This window comes from Pelodiscus sinensis, chromosome 9 (genome assembly GCF_052426305.1).
Source record: "Pelodiscus sinensis isolate ZL-2025 chromosome 9, ASM5242630v1, whole genome shotgun sequence".
Taxonomy (NCBI): Eukaryota; Metazoa; Chordata; order Testudines; family Trionychidae; genus Pelodiscus; species Pelodiscus sinensis.
Window position 1 is genome coordinate 39,071,372 of NC_143060.1, and position 16,023 is coordinate 39,087,394.

General features: G+C 38.2%; 1 protein-coding gene across 5 annotated transcripts in view; it reads left to right on the forward strand.

Annotated features, from left to right (window-relative positions):
* PTBP2 (polypyrimidine tract binding protein 2) overlaps positions 1-13,921 on the forward strand; it is a 121,748-nt gene extending 107,827 nt beyond the window's left edge. For 2 of the 5 annotated variants that reach the window (XM_006114126.3, XM_006114130.3), the window contains 6 exons: positions 5,526-5,680; positions 7,122-7,155; positions 7,574-7,666; positions 8,294-8,510; positions 8,614-8,691; positions 8,852-13,921. In XM_006114126.3, the coding sequence (XP_006114188.3) occupies positions 5,526-5,680; positions 7,122-7,155; positions 7,574-7,666; positions 8,294-8,510; positions 8,614-8,691; positions 8,852-8,984 (710 nt within the window). In that variant the 3' untranslated portion in view covers positions 8,985-13,921. The remainder of the gene's footprint in view (positions 1-5,525; positions 5,681-7,121; positions 7,156-7,573; positions 7,667-8,293; positions 8,511-8,613; positions 8,692-8,851) is intronic. The other 3 variants (XM_006114127.3, XM_006114128.3, XM_006114129.3) reach the window with 3 other exon arrangements.
* Positions 13,922-16,023: the final 2,102 nt, after the last annotated feature.

A 16,023-nucleotide genomic window follows, 5' to 3' on the forward strand; every position in this document is an offset into this window, starting at 1 on the left:
GATCACAAAAATGAAGCAACTCACAATATAGGAAATGATGAAAAACATTAAGAAAAAAATTACATATTTTAAGCCCATATTTGTTCTCCTCCTTGTTTGCTCCAGGCTATATTAAAATATCAGATTATCTTGGCCTGAAATTAGTTGTACAGTAGAGTACACATTTACATGAATACATGTATTTTGCTCTCTAAACATTAATGTGTATCTATTGTAGTTTGTCACTTATGAAGAAGGGGATTGGAGAAGGAATATCTCAGAGGATCCCATGATAATGTAAACATGTAACTTGCAAAAAAAAAAAAAAAAAAAAAAGTACTTTCCCCACCCGTAAGTCATTGCTTTATCCCTGGCCTCTAATACTAGGGATGTTAAAATTTAACTGATTAAATGGTTAGCCAGTAAGCATTAGTTTATTGGTTAACCTGGCCTTTGAAATTCCTGGCTACTGCCAGGAACCCATGGGTCTAGTTGCACCAGTGGGAGCCTGCGGGTCCAGCAGCATTCAAGAGGATTGAATTGTGTAACCAATCAAAATTCAATCAATTACACAGTGGGCAGTAGGTTTTTTAAAAATTTTATATCCCTAGACGTTCATAGAGAAATTACTTCATTTTTCATTAACAAATTATCTTTCCTGAAAATTCACCCATCTTATTCAACTGCTGATCCTTGCAATCAGTATTTTGAACATGAATAGTAACATTTTATATTTTTAAAAAAATTTCTGGAATTACACTAATTTAAAAATTGATTGATAGTTGTTTATTTGTTTTAAATATTGCTGTACACTCAAAATGACAATTTTTGAAGGGACAGAAAGTACGAATGTTAGATACAGTATATTTTGGTAATCATGTAGCTGCAACAAATTTTTGTGGTTACATGGTTACTAAAATACTCCCTATGGGCAGGACCAGCAGCCAGTGGACTCCTGGCTCCCGACTCTACTTCTGGGGGACCCCTCTTCTACTCCATGCTGCTGCCTCTGTATCAGAGGCAACAGTCTGGGTGACAGGCGGAACCAGTTTAAAAATCAGCTCCCCAGACAAACCGACTCCCGCCTGCTGCCCCGCACTGCTGCCTCTGTGTCTGTATCAGAGGCAGCTGTGCAGGAGAGGGTGGGGTTGGTGGCTCTGTGGAGCTGCTGCCTAGGGAGAATCTAGAACACATTTTCTCATCCTGCAAACAAAGAAACATTTTTTTCTGTGTGCCCTACAAACTTCTATGAATGTTATATTCTTTCTGGCTTATATCTTTGAGGGTTAAGAGGTTTATTCTTGGGATATGTGAAAAATCAGAAGTGTTTGAATAGTTTTAAATAGTTTGGATATATTTTAATTTTGTACCTCTTTGTAGCCTGGTACTGTTGCTCTAATACAAAACCTTATGTCTGTGCATTTATTCTGTGATGTAACTGCAGAACATAGCTAGTTAATGGTTAATCTGTTAATTGCTGAATGTCTCTCTGGCCATTACTATTCAGAACATTCAGGACACAACTTTAGTTATGACTTTTGGAAAACTTTGGCACATCATTTTTACTTCCAACTTATCGTCTTTTAGCGAATATAATCCGCGGGTTATATTCGTTTTTACAAACCCCGCACCCTCCCCCTGCACCCTCACCTCCTGCTGGCTATACCCATGCACAGGGTATATAGGTTTTTTTTTAACTCAATGGAAGAGGATCCCCTCCCCCCTTCCCTTTCACTACCTTTGCTGGGCTGGGGTTAGGCTCCCAGCCCGTGACTGAACAACGCAGGGAAACTTACAAGGTGCGCAGCAGCCGGGAACGCTGTGGAGCTGGGGCAGAGGCATCCCCAGCAGAGGCGTAAGGCGGGAGGCTCCCAGCCTGAGCTGACAAAGGGAAGGAGCCCGGAGCAAGTTGCTCGGCGGCCAGCAGCAGCGGCAGGAGTCTGCAGGTGGCCACGGCTCACAGGAGCGGGGCCGGGGCATGGTGCTTTTTGCTCATTGCTCCTGCGCGAGTCAGCCAGGCACCCTTCCCTGCCTGTAGGTGCCGCATGCTGGATCTACTGCACGCTCACTTGTTGCTCCCGGGCCAGCGCCTGCTCTGCCGCCCCAAACCATGCCGCGGCCCGAGAGCAACAAGCGAGCGCGCAGTGGATCTGGTGTGCAGTGGCGGTGGCTGCAGGCAGGGAAGGACACCTGGCTGGATCGCACAGGAGCACCAAGCACCATGCCCCAGCCCTGCTCCTGTGAGCCGTGGCCACCTGCAGACTCCCACCGCCGCTGCTGGCCGCCGAGCAGTTTGCTCTGGGCTCCTTCCCTTTGTCAGCCCAGGCTGGGAGCCTCCTGCCTTGTGCCTCTGCTGGGGATACCTGTGCCCCAGCTCTAGAGCGTTCCCGGCTGCTGCGCCCCTTGTAAGTTTCCCCACGTTGTTGGGTCATAGACTGGGAGCCTAACCCACTGCACCGTCAATATACCCCTGCACTCTAAATATACCCTGGCACAGTCTTGTATACCCCGTGGGTTATACTCGTGCGCGGGGTATATAAGATTTTTTTTTACTGAAATAGCAAAAACCGCGGGGTCTATTTGGGTGCGGGGTATATTCGCTAAAATATAATATGTTTCTCTTATTTATTAATAAATATGTATGTAGCAATACAGATTTGCATGTAGGTTAACAGTGGAAAAGATAGTGAAAAATGAGTTTTGAGGAACATAGGAATTGCCATGCTGAAGCATCAGTGCTCTGAATAATCCTGTATCCCTTCTCTGATAGTGACTAGTACTACATTTCAGTGGAAGATATAGACAACTCTCATGGACAGTTACACAATATTGTGCCTGTGGGGGAAGGTTTTTTTGTACTCGCCAGGTAGTTAGGAATTGGCTTATGTCATGAAGCTTATTGGTCCATGTGCACATATTTAGCCTCTGTAATATAAGTTGATGATCTTGTAATCCATAACAATGTCTAATCCCTTGTTGAATACCACTAACGTCACGAATGTTTTATTTTTTATCACAATGTACACTGTCTTTAAACATGTTGCCCTTTAATTTTATTAGATATCCACTTACTGTTTTCTTGAGTCACAGGAGGGGCTAAATAGGATTGCCCAATTAACCTTCTCAGTAGCATTCATTATTTTGCATTCTTGTGTCATGATCACTATAGACTAGTACTTTTAAAAACTTTTCCATTTTTAAAAATTCTTTCAGGTCATTAATTTTAACTGCCCTACTTTCAACCCCTCTGTATTTGTTTTGACATGGAATTACCTGAACTGAACATGTTTTCTAAGGGAAACAATAGCTTTGATTTATGTAATGCCATTAAAGTATTTTCAGTATTAACTGCTATCCCTCAAATTTTTGGTGTTGTCTTTACTGTTACTACAAAGAGTTACTGGCCATTCCGCTCTCTCACAATAAATTAATATTATATGCTTAGGAGTCCTTTTGTCCAACATAGTAAAGTCTTAATGTGTTAATTATTTATCTGCCATAAATTCTCCCCTGTACAAAGAAACATGATTAATGAAGTGAAGCATGGAAATTTTACCAACTTTGTGCAAAATAAAATTATGTAACCAAACTCACACCTCTCAATTTTATTTCCTACTGTAATATCTATTTTAGGAGTATTGGGAATATTTTATTTATTATTGTCAAGTACAGTTATAATTAATGCTCAGCATTTACTTACTGTTTGAGACCAGAGAATTCTTATGTCTTTCCTTTATTTTTATTTTTAAACAAAATGAACTCTTGATGAGAAGAAAGGAGAAATACTTTCTCATCTGCAAAACGAAGAGTTCTATTTAGATGGGTTACTGAGCTCAATTGGTCAAGGTTACATGGTCCTTAAATTTTCAGTTGGTATCCTCATCTAGGATTCTGAAGACCACATAGTAATAGTGAAATCTGCAAGGTCTACTCCAGTAGTGGAAAATAGCATGTAATAAAATAAAATTATAAATAATTGGAACAATTATGATTTGTTTGCTACTCTTATCATTTTATTTGTTGGCAATTAAATAAAATGTATTTCTACAAATAAAATTAGCATGTCTAATTTACCTGTAAAACGTAATGTAGACATAGCATAGTGACACAGCTTCACAAGAAGGTAGGAAAGGAACCTATCCAAGGGGGAAGGTACGCTCTCTACCCACCCAAGGGATGGGAAACCCATCTTGAATTAATGCTATCCCTATATAATTCCTTAGCTGCTTTGGAAGGGAAGAGCTGAAATGCAGTTGGCCAATGGCAGCAAGATTCCTGAATGAACTTTGTTAGAAGACAAAAGGCTAGGGAAGATTACCTTTATGGAACTTTCTCCCTTAAAGTTCCTGTGTCTTCAGGTCTGGAACTCTTCCCCCCCCCCCCACACACACACACACACACTGAGCCTAATACTTTAGGAAATATGTAGGCTATTCTGTTTATCCTGCTCTGAAAGATTGTAATCCAGCCTAACACATCAAACTGAAGTGAAGAAAGAAACTAACAACAAAGGGTATAAAGGAGGTATAATGGTGAAGACAATTTGTATTAATATTTAGTTCCACTGATTTGACTGGAGTATTCAGGGAACAAGATGAATTAAATGTCAAAAAGTTTTTTTCAGGTCTTTTTGATAAAACCAGATACTGTAGATAAGCAGTGGGCACCCTGGACTAGTAAGTGAGCCACATGAATGGCCCCCCTCTTTCATCTCAGTGGGCTGCAAGATTGTCATAATCAAGACGATTTCCCAATACGGGCTAGTTTTGCTAACTTCACTTGCATAACTGGAATTTACAGCGTGTGTGCCAACTGAAGTGTAGCAGAACTTTGATTAGATGCAAAGGGAGTGCACAAAGTGCAATCAGCATGCACCTCACTTCACATTCCCTCGTTTTACATGCATGGCACTTTAGTAATACCAATAGAAAATAAAACTATGTGGATGGAAACTAGCAGAATCTGGCAACCCTGCATGTGGGCAACAGTAAACAGAATATCCCATGGACAGTGTTTCCTCTAAGCTGTGGGGCAGCACAGCTTCACAGGTGATTAATTAGCCCCGCCCAGCCAGTCAGCTCTGTGCAGGGAGTCCTGAGCCTCTGACTAGGCTCTGATTAATCACCTGTAAAGCTGTGCTGCATCACAGCTTAGAGGGAACACTGCTCACGGGTCACATGTGGAATCTTGAAGGACTGTCGCCCTCGGGTTCCAGGTTGCCCATCACTGCTGTAGATAACATTAGGGAGGATTTTTGCTTGAATCTGGGGCCGGGAGAGACAGTACATGTGGTTCGTAAGAATAACATTTGATTGTCAACAAAATGAAGAGGAGCATTATAAAAAGTGTTTTGAAGCAAGAAAAATAGGGAGAACCCTGATTTTGCTCCTGATATTTATTCCTGATCCATTTTACTAAGCATGGGAAAATACAAATAGTGGAAAGAACTGTTTTGTAATGTAATCTATACAGTATTTGTACCTCTAATTTAGATATTTTAAACGACTTGTGTGTGTTTCGTAAAATATGCTTTATTTTAAAATTAGGGCTTCCTGTTGCAGCTGTTCCTGGAGCGCTGAGTCCTTTGGCTATTCCAAATGCTGCTGCTGCAGCTGCTGCTGCTGCTGCTGGCCGAGTGGGTATGCCTGGAGTCTCAGCTGGTGGCAATACAGTCCTCCTCGTTAGCAATTTAAATGAAGAGGTCAGTGTAACCATTAACTCTTTTTTTCCCCCCTTATTTTGTAACCACACTTCATCTGTGAATGTTTTCATTTTTTTGCACTGGCCCCTCTTTTCACTGGCATACTTTCATTTTAAAGTTATTTTCAAGTCTTAAGTTAATTTTGAAACTGTAAACTTCATTTTTTTTATTATACATTTGTTTTCCTAGGTAGCTAGCAACTTAAAATATCCATTGATATTTGGCTACCTATTTTTCCTAAGAAAAATATGGTAAATATTGCATGTTTGGCTTTCAATTTGTAATTTAAATATGTTCACAAAAACAGCAAAGAGTATTCTGATTTGTAGATTATATTTTATGTAAAGTAGAATTGTGTTTTTCTTTTCTAATTATTTGCTGCTTCATTTCATGCTTACATGTCACTGCATTTTTAAAATCTTAATTTATGTGAACTACTCTAACACCTTTTTCTTTGAAGGTTCTTCCAAAGATCTTGACGAGGCACTCTTCCAGTCTCTCTTAGTAATTTTTTTCTTTGCAGTTATTATTCATTTGTCTTCAAAAACATTTTTCACCTTAATACTGTTATCTTTCTTGTTAACTCTAAAATCTAAGGGGTTGTTTCATTTAGTTTTACATTTTTACTGTCTTGTACCTTTTTTATTGCTGTGGAAGCTGGTATGAAATGTGGGAGGTTTGATGTATCGTTTGTCCTAGTTGGAATATTTGTTTCATTTTTAACTGGCCTCTGTTAATGTGATTCATTAAGCTTATTTATCATTTGTTACTATTTTCTCATCAACAGTCTTGCATGTTAAAATGTTTGGATCAGAGTGCCATTTTGAAGGATTTTTGCCTGCATTTCATACCCAGCCATGCTTATGCAGTTGAAGTTCAGAGTTAAAAATTTCTATTGCATGCTTTTTTTTCATGTTGAGATGAAATGCTGTAATTTATTCTTTGATATGGATGTACTTTACCCATATTTGTCTTGGGTGACTACATTTTACTCAGTTTTTTTCTTGTACAGTACATAAACCAACCATTTTCTGACCAAATTCCTGCATTTCCTATGTACTGACCTATATTTTATTTTTTTTGTTCCCCACTTCCTTTTTTTCTTCTGCATTGCTGTTTCCCTTCCCCATTTCATCCTTCTCCCTTTGTGTTCTCCTTCCCTTTCCTTGTCTTCCCCAAATTCCCATGCCCTCCCCGTTTTATCCTTTATTTTCCTTGTCCACTTTCCCTGTCTTCATTCCCTATGTTCATGCTTCTGTGCTTGAACAAAATGTGTTCCTCGGACCAACTTGCCCCAATTAACCGCCTTGAACCATGATCCATGACCACCTCACCATTCTGCGGGAACCACCCTTCGTTATGGATGATCTGTTCATCTCCGCTCTTCCTCGACTCTTCTCTCTTCTTGTCTTACGCTGCTTGCTCTTCTCTCCTTCTAAAGATGGTTACGCCCCAAAGTCTGTTTACCCTCTTCGGTATGTTATTGTTAGCACTATACTTTTATTATTGATTTAATTTTTGTTTCACCTTAATTCTTATTTGTAGCTAGCACTTTTGGCTTAAAGTTGAATAGTAAATCTTTTGCTATTTTTCTTTTGCTGTTTAAAAACTCTCCATAGACACAAGATTTTCTTTTAATGCATGCTAATATATTTTGCATGGTCTTTAATTTAATATCATTCACATAGCTTTTGAGGGTTTATCGAAATTTATTCTTTTCAAAATTCACTATTCAGAATCTTGATCTTCTTTATTCATTTGTTTGGATGTTGAGATTGAATGGGTGATCTTGTTGATGTTTGAGTGTTTCATTGATGTGTCAAAATGTGCTGTTTAGTTTATTAGACTTAAAATTAATTTTTCTTTTGGATTACCTCTCTGACTCTAAAAAAGGTGTTTATGGGGATGTGCAGCGTGTGAAGATTTTATACAATAAGAAAGACAGTGCTCTTATACAGATGGCAGATGGGAACCAATCACAGCTGGGTAAGATAGCTTTTGTTTGTGCCTCATTTAAATATAGAACTTAAGTATTTGAAATGATGTTGTGGAAATGCAAATGAACATGTTCATATTTGTTAGTCAACTCTTATTCTACATTTTCTCTGATCCTAAACAGTCTATCAGACAGAAAAGCATAATACATCAATTTGATTTGCATTCCGAATAGCATGTATTACGTGCTGCTTTGTGAACAGAGTAATAGTGTTGTTGCAGGAGAAAGAGGTGTTAATTGGTTTTTTAACTAAGCATTTAACGCTATGGCTAACAGTCTTCTACTACACTGGCCATAGCACGTTAGCGGACACAAAAATATCACAGAGAATAGAAGTTTGGTCATTAAGAGTACCTAGTGGTGCCATGGAGATCTTTTTCACCTGAAATAAGTTATTGGACAAATGAAATGAACAGGACAAAAAATAGGGTTGTATTTGCATGTTTACTTAAAATATGGCTAATCATAGCACTGCAGTTTTGAAGACTTTACAGATTAATTTTGAAATGGAATTATTTTTTTATTTTGCTGTGTTGACTGAAATCAGTGATTTAATAAAATATCCTTGCAGGGTTTTTGAAATGTAGCACTGAATTTAATAAACTTGTCTTTTTCAGCCATGAGTCACCTTAACGGACAAAAAATGTATGGGAAGATTATTCGGGTTACACTTTCCAAGCATCAGACAGTACAGCTACCTCGAGAAGGACTTGATGACCAAGGGCTAACTAAAGACTTTGGTAATTCACCTTTGCATCGCTTCAAGAAACCTGGCTCAAAAAATTTTCAGAATATATTCCCCCCCTCTGCAACTCTTCACCTGTCTAATATTCCGTAAGTATTGTATGACAGTAAGCCAGTGGGATTCACAATCCATAAAATACTAGATCCACTAAAAATTAATCCTTATATTTGTGTTATTTTTATATTTTTCTAGACCATCAGTAGCAGAAGATGATCTGCGCACATTGTTTGCTAACACTGGAGGCACTGTGAAAGCATTTAAATTTTTTCAGTAAGCAGGTTTTCCTTGAATCCTTATGTTTTTAACAAAAGATTGACTTCATATGGTTTAGCAACGTGTCTTGAATAAATGCTCTTCTGGAAAGGGGGGAGAGGTTTTTAGGCCCTTATTTAGTATTGGTTGTGTTCCTAATGTTGTTGTTTTGTTTCAGAAGAGATCACAAGATGGCACTTCTTCAGATGTCAACAGTAGAAGAAGCTATTCAGGCTTTGATTGATCTGCATAATTACAATCTGGGAGAAAATCACCACCTGAGAGTTTCTTTCTCAAAATCAACAATTTAAATGGGAGATGAAAAAATGAAGGTGTATCGCATTGTTAAGTGTCGTCACCTATTGACTGTTCAGGAGAGTGGGGACCAGAGTTTGACTTCTGTCTTTCATGCTGTTATCATTCCTTGGTTGTTAAACAAAAAACATTCATAAGAAAAAAAAAAAAAAAAAAGCAGTGATATTAACTGTTGGGTTTTCATCTGTTTAGAGAAACATTTTGTTTAAAAGGGTTTCAAGTTAATCCCACGTTTTTCAAGTTAGTTGACATACGTGCCTTAAAAAGGAAAACTAGTGTTGCTAAAATTGCATTTGCTAGTAAAATGAATTTGGTTGTCTGGGGCACAGTGTTACATGAGAATTAAAATATACTTAGGCAGGGGTGTATAAAAAGGTTAAGGTTTTTGTTTCTCCTGCTTGGAACTTATTTTTATAACTTACTGGGTTGTCATGTATCTTTCCTTTAAGTCAGATAAGAGGTATTACTTTGAAAGATAAAAACACAACATATTTGATTTCTGCTACTTGAATTTTTTTTTTTTTTTTTTTTTTTGTAAATGGCCTTCTGTATTTTATTATTCTGGTCTAGATTCAGTTATGAATGTAGGCATTAGAAAAAATTAACAAGGCACAGAATATTAATTTCTTAAAGGGAAAAAAATTAATGATTCATGTGATTTTTGAGGCCTATGTGGAAAGCATTGTGGAATCTTAACCTTTTTGTACACACTCTTGTGGGACGTATCATATAAATGTCAGCACTAAGTAATGTCTTGTTTGTGGTTGAATATTTTTCGTAGATGTTTTTGAAGTTGACATGACTTATGTGCATTTAAATATATATTGCCATCTTTAGTTTGTAATTAAGATTTGGAATATGGTTGTGGATTTCTGAGCATGTGCAGACTGGTCTAGCTAGTTCAGGAACTGGTGCATGTATTTTTCAAAGATGAAGAAAGTGTACTGCGAACACTTGCAGGAAGGTTAATTTTGTGGCAGTTTTTTTTAAAACTGACAACCAGGTGGGACCAAAGTTTATGTGCCTTTAGTCTTAATTTACCTTGCATTGTAATATTCAGTTTTAATAAATCTCTTCAAAATATTTTGTATTTAGAAATCGATCTGACTTTAATATAAACATGGCTCAGAATCTACAGATCAAATTCATTTGAAAACAGTTCTGCCAGTCTGAACTGTTTAATCTGATTCTGTTTAAATGACCAATACTTTTTGAAATTGATGTACTTAGTTTCAAGAGTCATAGATTCTGTTATCTATGTAGAAAAAGGTCATGTATATTTTCTATTAGTTACGTTTTTACATCTTTAGAAATGTAAAATTCAGTATAGTTTGAAAGCGGCACAATTAAAAATTAATTTTCTAACAAAGTTGGGAGGTTTGACAGTCGTTTAATTTCATTTTGTGTGTACTCTGCTTACCTCTGTAGCATGCTCAATAAACACTTCTGTAGCTCTGTATTCACCTTTTCTGTCTTTCTCTGCTGCCTTTTCTCTCTTCTCTTCTTTGTTTTCCACTCCCCACTGTGCTTCTGAACCATGTTTATTCTCTGCCAGGGTGGGAAAAGAATAATCACAGTAATAATTTTACAATTGTATGGCTTTATACCATAAGTAAATCTGATGCTGTGAAAATACATCAGCTCCTTATATTTAGAAAGACAATAACTGCTTTGGAGGAGTACATGTATATTACACATTTCCCACCCTGTTATAATCTACTGCTTTAAAGACAACTTTTATTGTGGTTTGTTAGTGCTCTCTTTCTCTCTCTTTTCTGTTTTTAAGTAGATTTATGCACTAATAGATCTCTCAGATTTGCCATGCTCTCGCTGCAATTTCATCTTCCATCTTTTGTGTCTGCTAAAGATTTTCTACTAATCATAAAAATATTCTTGTGGGTTAAAGAACAAAATAAAAATAACCCCAAAGTAACCAAATTACTAAAGTAAATATTAGAATAGTGGACCATATTCTAGATATTGGGTTTTTTCACCTGTTCTGTAAAACATTTAATTCTTTTGACAAGTTGGAGTTTGTACACACTATTTTAAATTGATTTTCCTCTGCATAATAAGTTTGTTAATTTTTCTAGTTTTAAAAATAGCTACATCCACTCCCAGTTAAAGAATAGCTGTATAATTCTAAAGTTCTGTATTGGTAAAAGTTTTCAAGGTTGACAACATTTTTTGTCACTTCACCAATACAGATACTGTAGGTTTATTAATGTGAGATTACTTTGTGTCTGTTCTTTTGGTTGACTATATAATCAGTACATATCTCTGTTAAATACAGTATTTAACAGTTAAGATATCCTAGAGAGGTTGCATTGGTCTGCACTGTATTAAATGAAAATGCATTGGATTGAAACCTATTCTGTCACGAACACACCCTAACTACCATTCTGAAGTTATGCTTTGAATATTGCAGTAGTAGTCACCCAGACTGAGCTACAGATAAAATCACTTCAACTGTATCTGAAGATTTGGAAACCAATTTAAAGCTTTGTATATTACAAAGTCTCAATTGCAAGCCTGTTGTGGACTAAAAACCCTTCACTAGTAACAGCATGATGTCCCCTATATTTTTAAAGGCAGAATTTTAATAAATTAGTTTTTGATATCATCCAGAACTAATAGGTAATGAGACCAAATTTTAATTCTAAATGCATGTTAAAATATGCTCAGTTGTATCTGATGAGAAATATGAATTGAAAGTTAGCATTCCTAGTATTCAGCTCTTGCTGAACTACTTTTACTTTGAATCATCTGTATCAGATCGCTATACAGTGAAAGCTGTGTATAACATAGAAATAACTTTACAACATGTGCATCTGGTTGGATGTTAACAAATTTAGGAGTGTTTTGGGGGTTTTTTTTTTGTTTAACTGAACATTGCCAAACTATTATTCTAAGAATAGGTAGTTATAATTATTTTCTCAGGTTAAGTTCTGTTATAAAAACTCAAGCAGAAAACAATGTATATTGAATTCAATTGTTATAAAACCATTAACACTCAATATGAGGCTGTTTATATATTTTAAATTAAAAAAGGTCTTACAACTGCCATAAAGGTGTCGTCTATAAACTTAATGAAGAAAATCACTGTTCCATTTTTTACTAATTTGAATTCTCTAATAATAGATGACAGACAATTGCAAGTTTATTAGTTATAGAAATACATTATGATTAATATTTCTGTAATTAGGAAGATTATAAGGATCAAAACAGTTCCTCTTCACTGCACTATGCAAAAAAAAGTATAAAGAGTGAAAAGTATGTTTAGATAATGTGTAGATTAAATTTTGTAATTTCTGGAAGAACTACTGGAACACTGAGCTGACATCTTTCTTACATTATTATGAAGTTAGCTGTCCAGCTTTATTCATGAATAGGTCAGTAAGATTTGCTGATGCATCTTTTGTTGATAATTTGAAAAAAATCAGCATTCATATGTGAAGATGTAAATTATACTAAACATATAAAGATATTTTAATAACTTTGTAGACGGTATAAAAATGCAGTATCCACACAAGTTACCTTATTTGAACTTTACCTTTCTGTAGGCATTTTTGATATTTTAAAATACAAAGATCTTGCTTTTACAATATCAGCTTTAAGATCACTGTATTATGTTTTTCATCCAAAAAATATTTTAGCTAGTTCAAGAACCTTTCCATGTAGATTAGTTTTGTAAATCTCCATCCAAATTTGTGCTGCTATAGAAATTTCTAAGATTAAAAATTCTAATCTTAAGATTTTACTGTTTGGCTATATACATTACAGTATTAACATTGCAAAGCAGCAGTAGTTTAAGAACTAAAGAAAACACTCTCTTGTTCTTATTTTGAATGAACTATATAGGCAGAACTTTCTTTAAACAGTGGGGATCTAAAAGTGACATCTCAAACTGAAGGACAGATCTGTGAGAAGTGGTCACAAATATATAGCCAACCATTTGAAAAAGATACTCTAGATCAGTGGTTCCCAACTGCCAGTCCACGGACCGGTGCTGGCAGCAGGAGGAGTCCAGCCAAGAGAAATCTCCCTCCCTGCTTCCTCTTTCCCCGTTCCCCATGCCTGCTTGGGGAGGGAGGAAGCGCATGTTCCACCAATGGCTGCTCTCCTTGCCCGTGTGGCCAATTTTGCCGGTGGCTGAGACAGCAGCAGGAGGGTACCTCCCCTTACCTCCCCCCTCAGTAATGATGGCCAGCCAGGTCTCCACACTCCCCCCTTCAACCAATGGGGATTCAAGACATGCTTGGGGAGGGGGCATGAAGAAGAAGGGAGCAGGCATGCCAACAGCCACTCCACCTGCATGCATGTCAGTAACAGCCATGCTCCCTAGAGGGGGAAGCCTCACTCTGGGGAGTGCGGAGGTGGGGTGGGGACAAAAGGGTGTTGAGTGGGCTCACGGGGTAAGAGGGTGTTCGCATGGTCTATAAAGGTCAAAGGGCATGGGTCATAGGCGTCAAAGGGTGTTAGGCACTGGGGAGCAAGGCTGGGTTGGGGCTTGGTGGACAGGCAATGAATATGCAAATAAAATGTTTCCAGTCTGCCAAAAGTTTGTGAATGGTTTTGCCGGACTGTGGCATAAAAAGGGTTGGGAACCACTCTCTAGATCATCATTTCAAACAGTTGCTACATATGCAGGCCAAAATGGTGAATCTTTTTTAATTAGAGGCATGTGAATAGTCTCAATAAAAGAACTCTCTCCCTTAATTTTGCCTTACCTTTCAGGGCTTTTGTCCAACCTCTCTCTATTTTTATATAGGTACTAGGAAAGAGGTCATTGAACCATCTGATTTGACTGAAAATGAAACAGCTTAAATTTTCACCTTAGCACTCTCATAACCTTCACATTCATGTTGAAATAAAGCAGCCTTGCTCAATTTCATGTGAGTTTTTTAATCCTTTTTTGTCCATCACATAGAGATTATTTTGGTTTCATTCCTAAATTATTCTGAGCACGTCAATGGACTGCTGGTCTATTCCTGCCATGACTGTTTTTTCCTGTGCCAAGAAGCGACTAGTCGAATTCTCTCCTTCCCGTCTTCCACCACCGCCGCCCCTCCCGTGCTTGTTGCCTCTTATCAGAGAGAAGCAGCAATGGGGGATACCAGGAGCCAGCTTAAAAGCTGGTTCCCAACAGTACCACCTCTGCGAGGGGGAGGGGAGGCAGAGGCACAGTGGGAAATGATGTGAATGGGGACTGAAGCAGTCTCTGCTCATGCCTCTTCTGCTGCGATTCTGTTTTTGAAATGTGCAAGTTACCAAGTGGGGCTCTTGTACATTTCAAAAGCAGAAGCCCTGCAGAAATTGTTGGGCTTCCTTTTGAAATGTACAAGAGCGCACTGGGGCTCTAGTATGTTTCAAAGGCACAGGCACTGCAGGGAGGGCAGGGCCAGCAGTGGAGTCCCCAGCTGGTCCTGCACTTCCTGCAGGGCTTCCTTTCAAAATGCACAAGAGCCCCACAGGGGCTCTTGTGCATTTCACAGGCTGAGGTGCCGCAGAGAGCATGAGGCCAGCAGTGGAGTCCCCTGCTGCCCCACTCTCCCTGTGGGGCTTCCACTTTTGAACTGTAGCAAGAGCCCAGGAGATGAGCTTTTTTGAGAGGAGGCTGCCACATCTGTATGCAGTATTCAAGATGTGAGTACCATGTTTTTATATAGATACAATGACTCCAAGATCTCTCTTGAGCAGTTCTAGCTAAATTAGTCCCCATCATATTGTATATATAGTTAGGATTATTTTTTTGAATGTGCATTACTTTCTGCTTACCAACCGTAAATTTCATTTGCCATTTTGTTGCCCAGTCACTTCGTTTTGTGAGATCTTCTTAAAGCTCTTCACAGTCTGCTTTGGTCTTAACTATCTTGAGCAGTTTAATATCATCTGCAAATTTTGCCACCTTGCTGTTTACCCCTTTCTTCAGATCATTCAATAGGTTGAATAGGGTTGGTCCCATTACAGAGCCCACTAGTTACTTCTCTCTCTTCTGGAAACTTACCATTTATCCCTGCCCTTTATTTCCTGCCTTTTAACCAGTCATCATTCCATGAGAGGACCTTCCCTCTTATCCCTCGTATGCATTAACAGGTGTGTTGTGAGCAAGACACGAGAAATCATTCTTCCGCTCTACTCTGCGCTGGTTAGGCCTCAGTTGGAGTATTGCATCCAGTTCTGGGCACCGCATTTCAAGAAAGATGTGGAGAAATTGGAGAGTGTCCAGAGAAGAGCAACAAGAATGATTAAAGGTCTAGAGAACATGAGCTATGAAGGAAGGCTGAAAGAATTGAGTTTGTTTAGTTTCGAAAAGAGAAGATTGAGGGGGGACATGATTTTCAGGTATCTAAAAGGGTGTCATGAGGAGGAGGGAGAAAACTTGTTCATCTTGGCCTCTGAGGATAGAACAAGAAGCAATGGGCTTAAACTGCAGCAAAGGAGGTTTAGGTTGGACTTTAGGAAAATGTTCCTAACTGTCAGGGTGGTCAAACACTGGAATAAATTGCCCAGGGAGGTTCTGGAATCTCCATCTCTGGAGATATTTAAGAATAGGTTAGATAATTGTCTATCAGGGATGGTCTAGTCAGTACTTGGTCCTGCCATGAGGGCAGAGAACTGGACTCAATGACCTCTCAAGGTCCCTTCCAGTCCTAGTATTCCATGATTCTATCCCATGACAACTTACTTTACATAAGAGCCTTTGGTGAGGGACCTTGTCAGAGGCTTTCTGGAAATCAAAGTACACTGTATCTGCTGGATCCCTCTTGTCCAGATGTTTGTTGACCCCCATCAAAGAACTGTAGTAGATTAGTTAGGCATGATTTCCCTTTAAAAAAAACATGTTGACTTTTCATATTAAACTATCCTAATTTTTGATCTTATACTACATTTTATAAGGAGCAGCTGATGGAGATGAGAGTGAAAAACACCAAATCTGGCATTCTTCAGCCTTCACTGTCACCTGTTTCACATCCGTATAACAGAGCTGATAGAACTATGGTTCTACAAATCTGCTGCTTCAAAGAAAGCTTT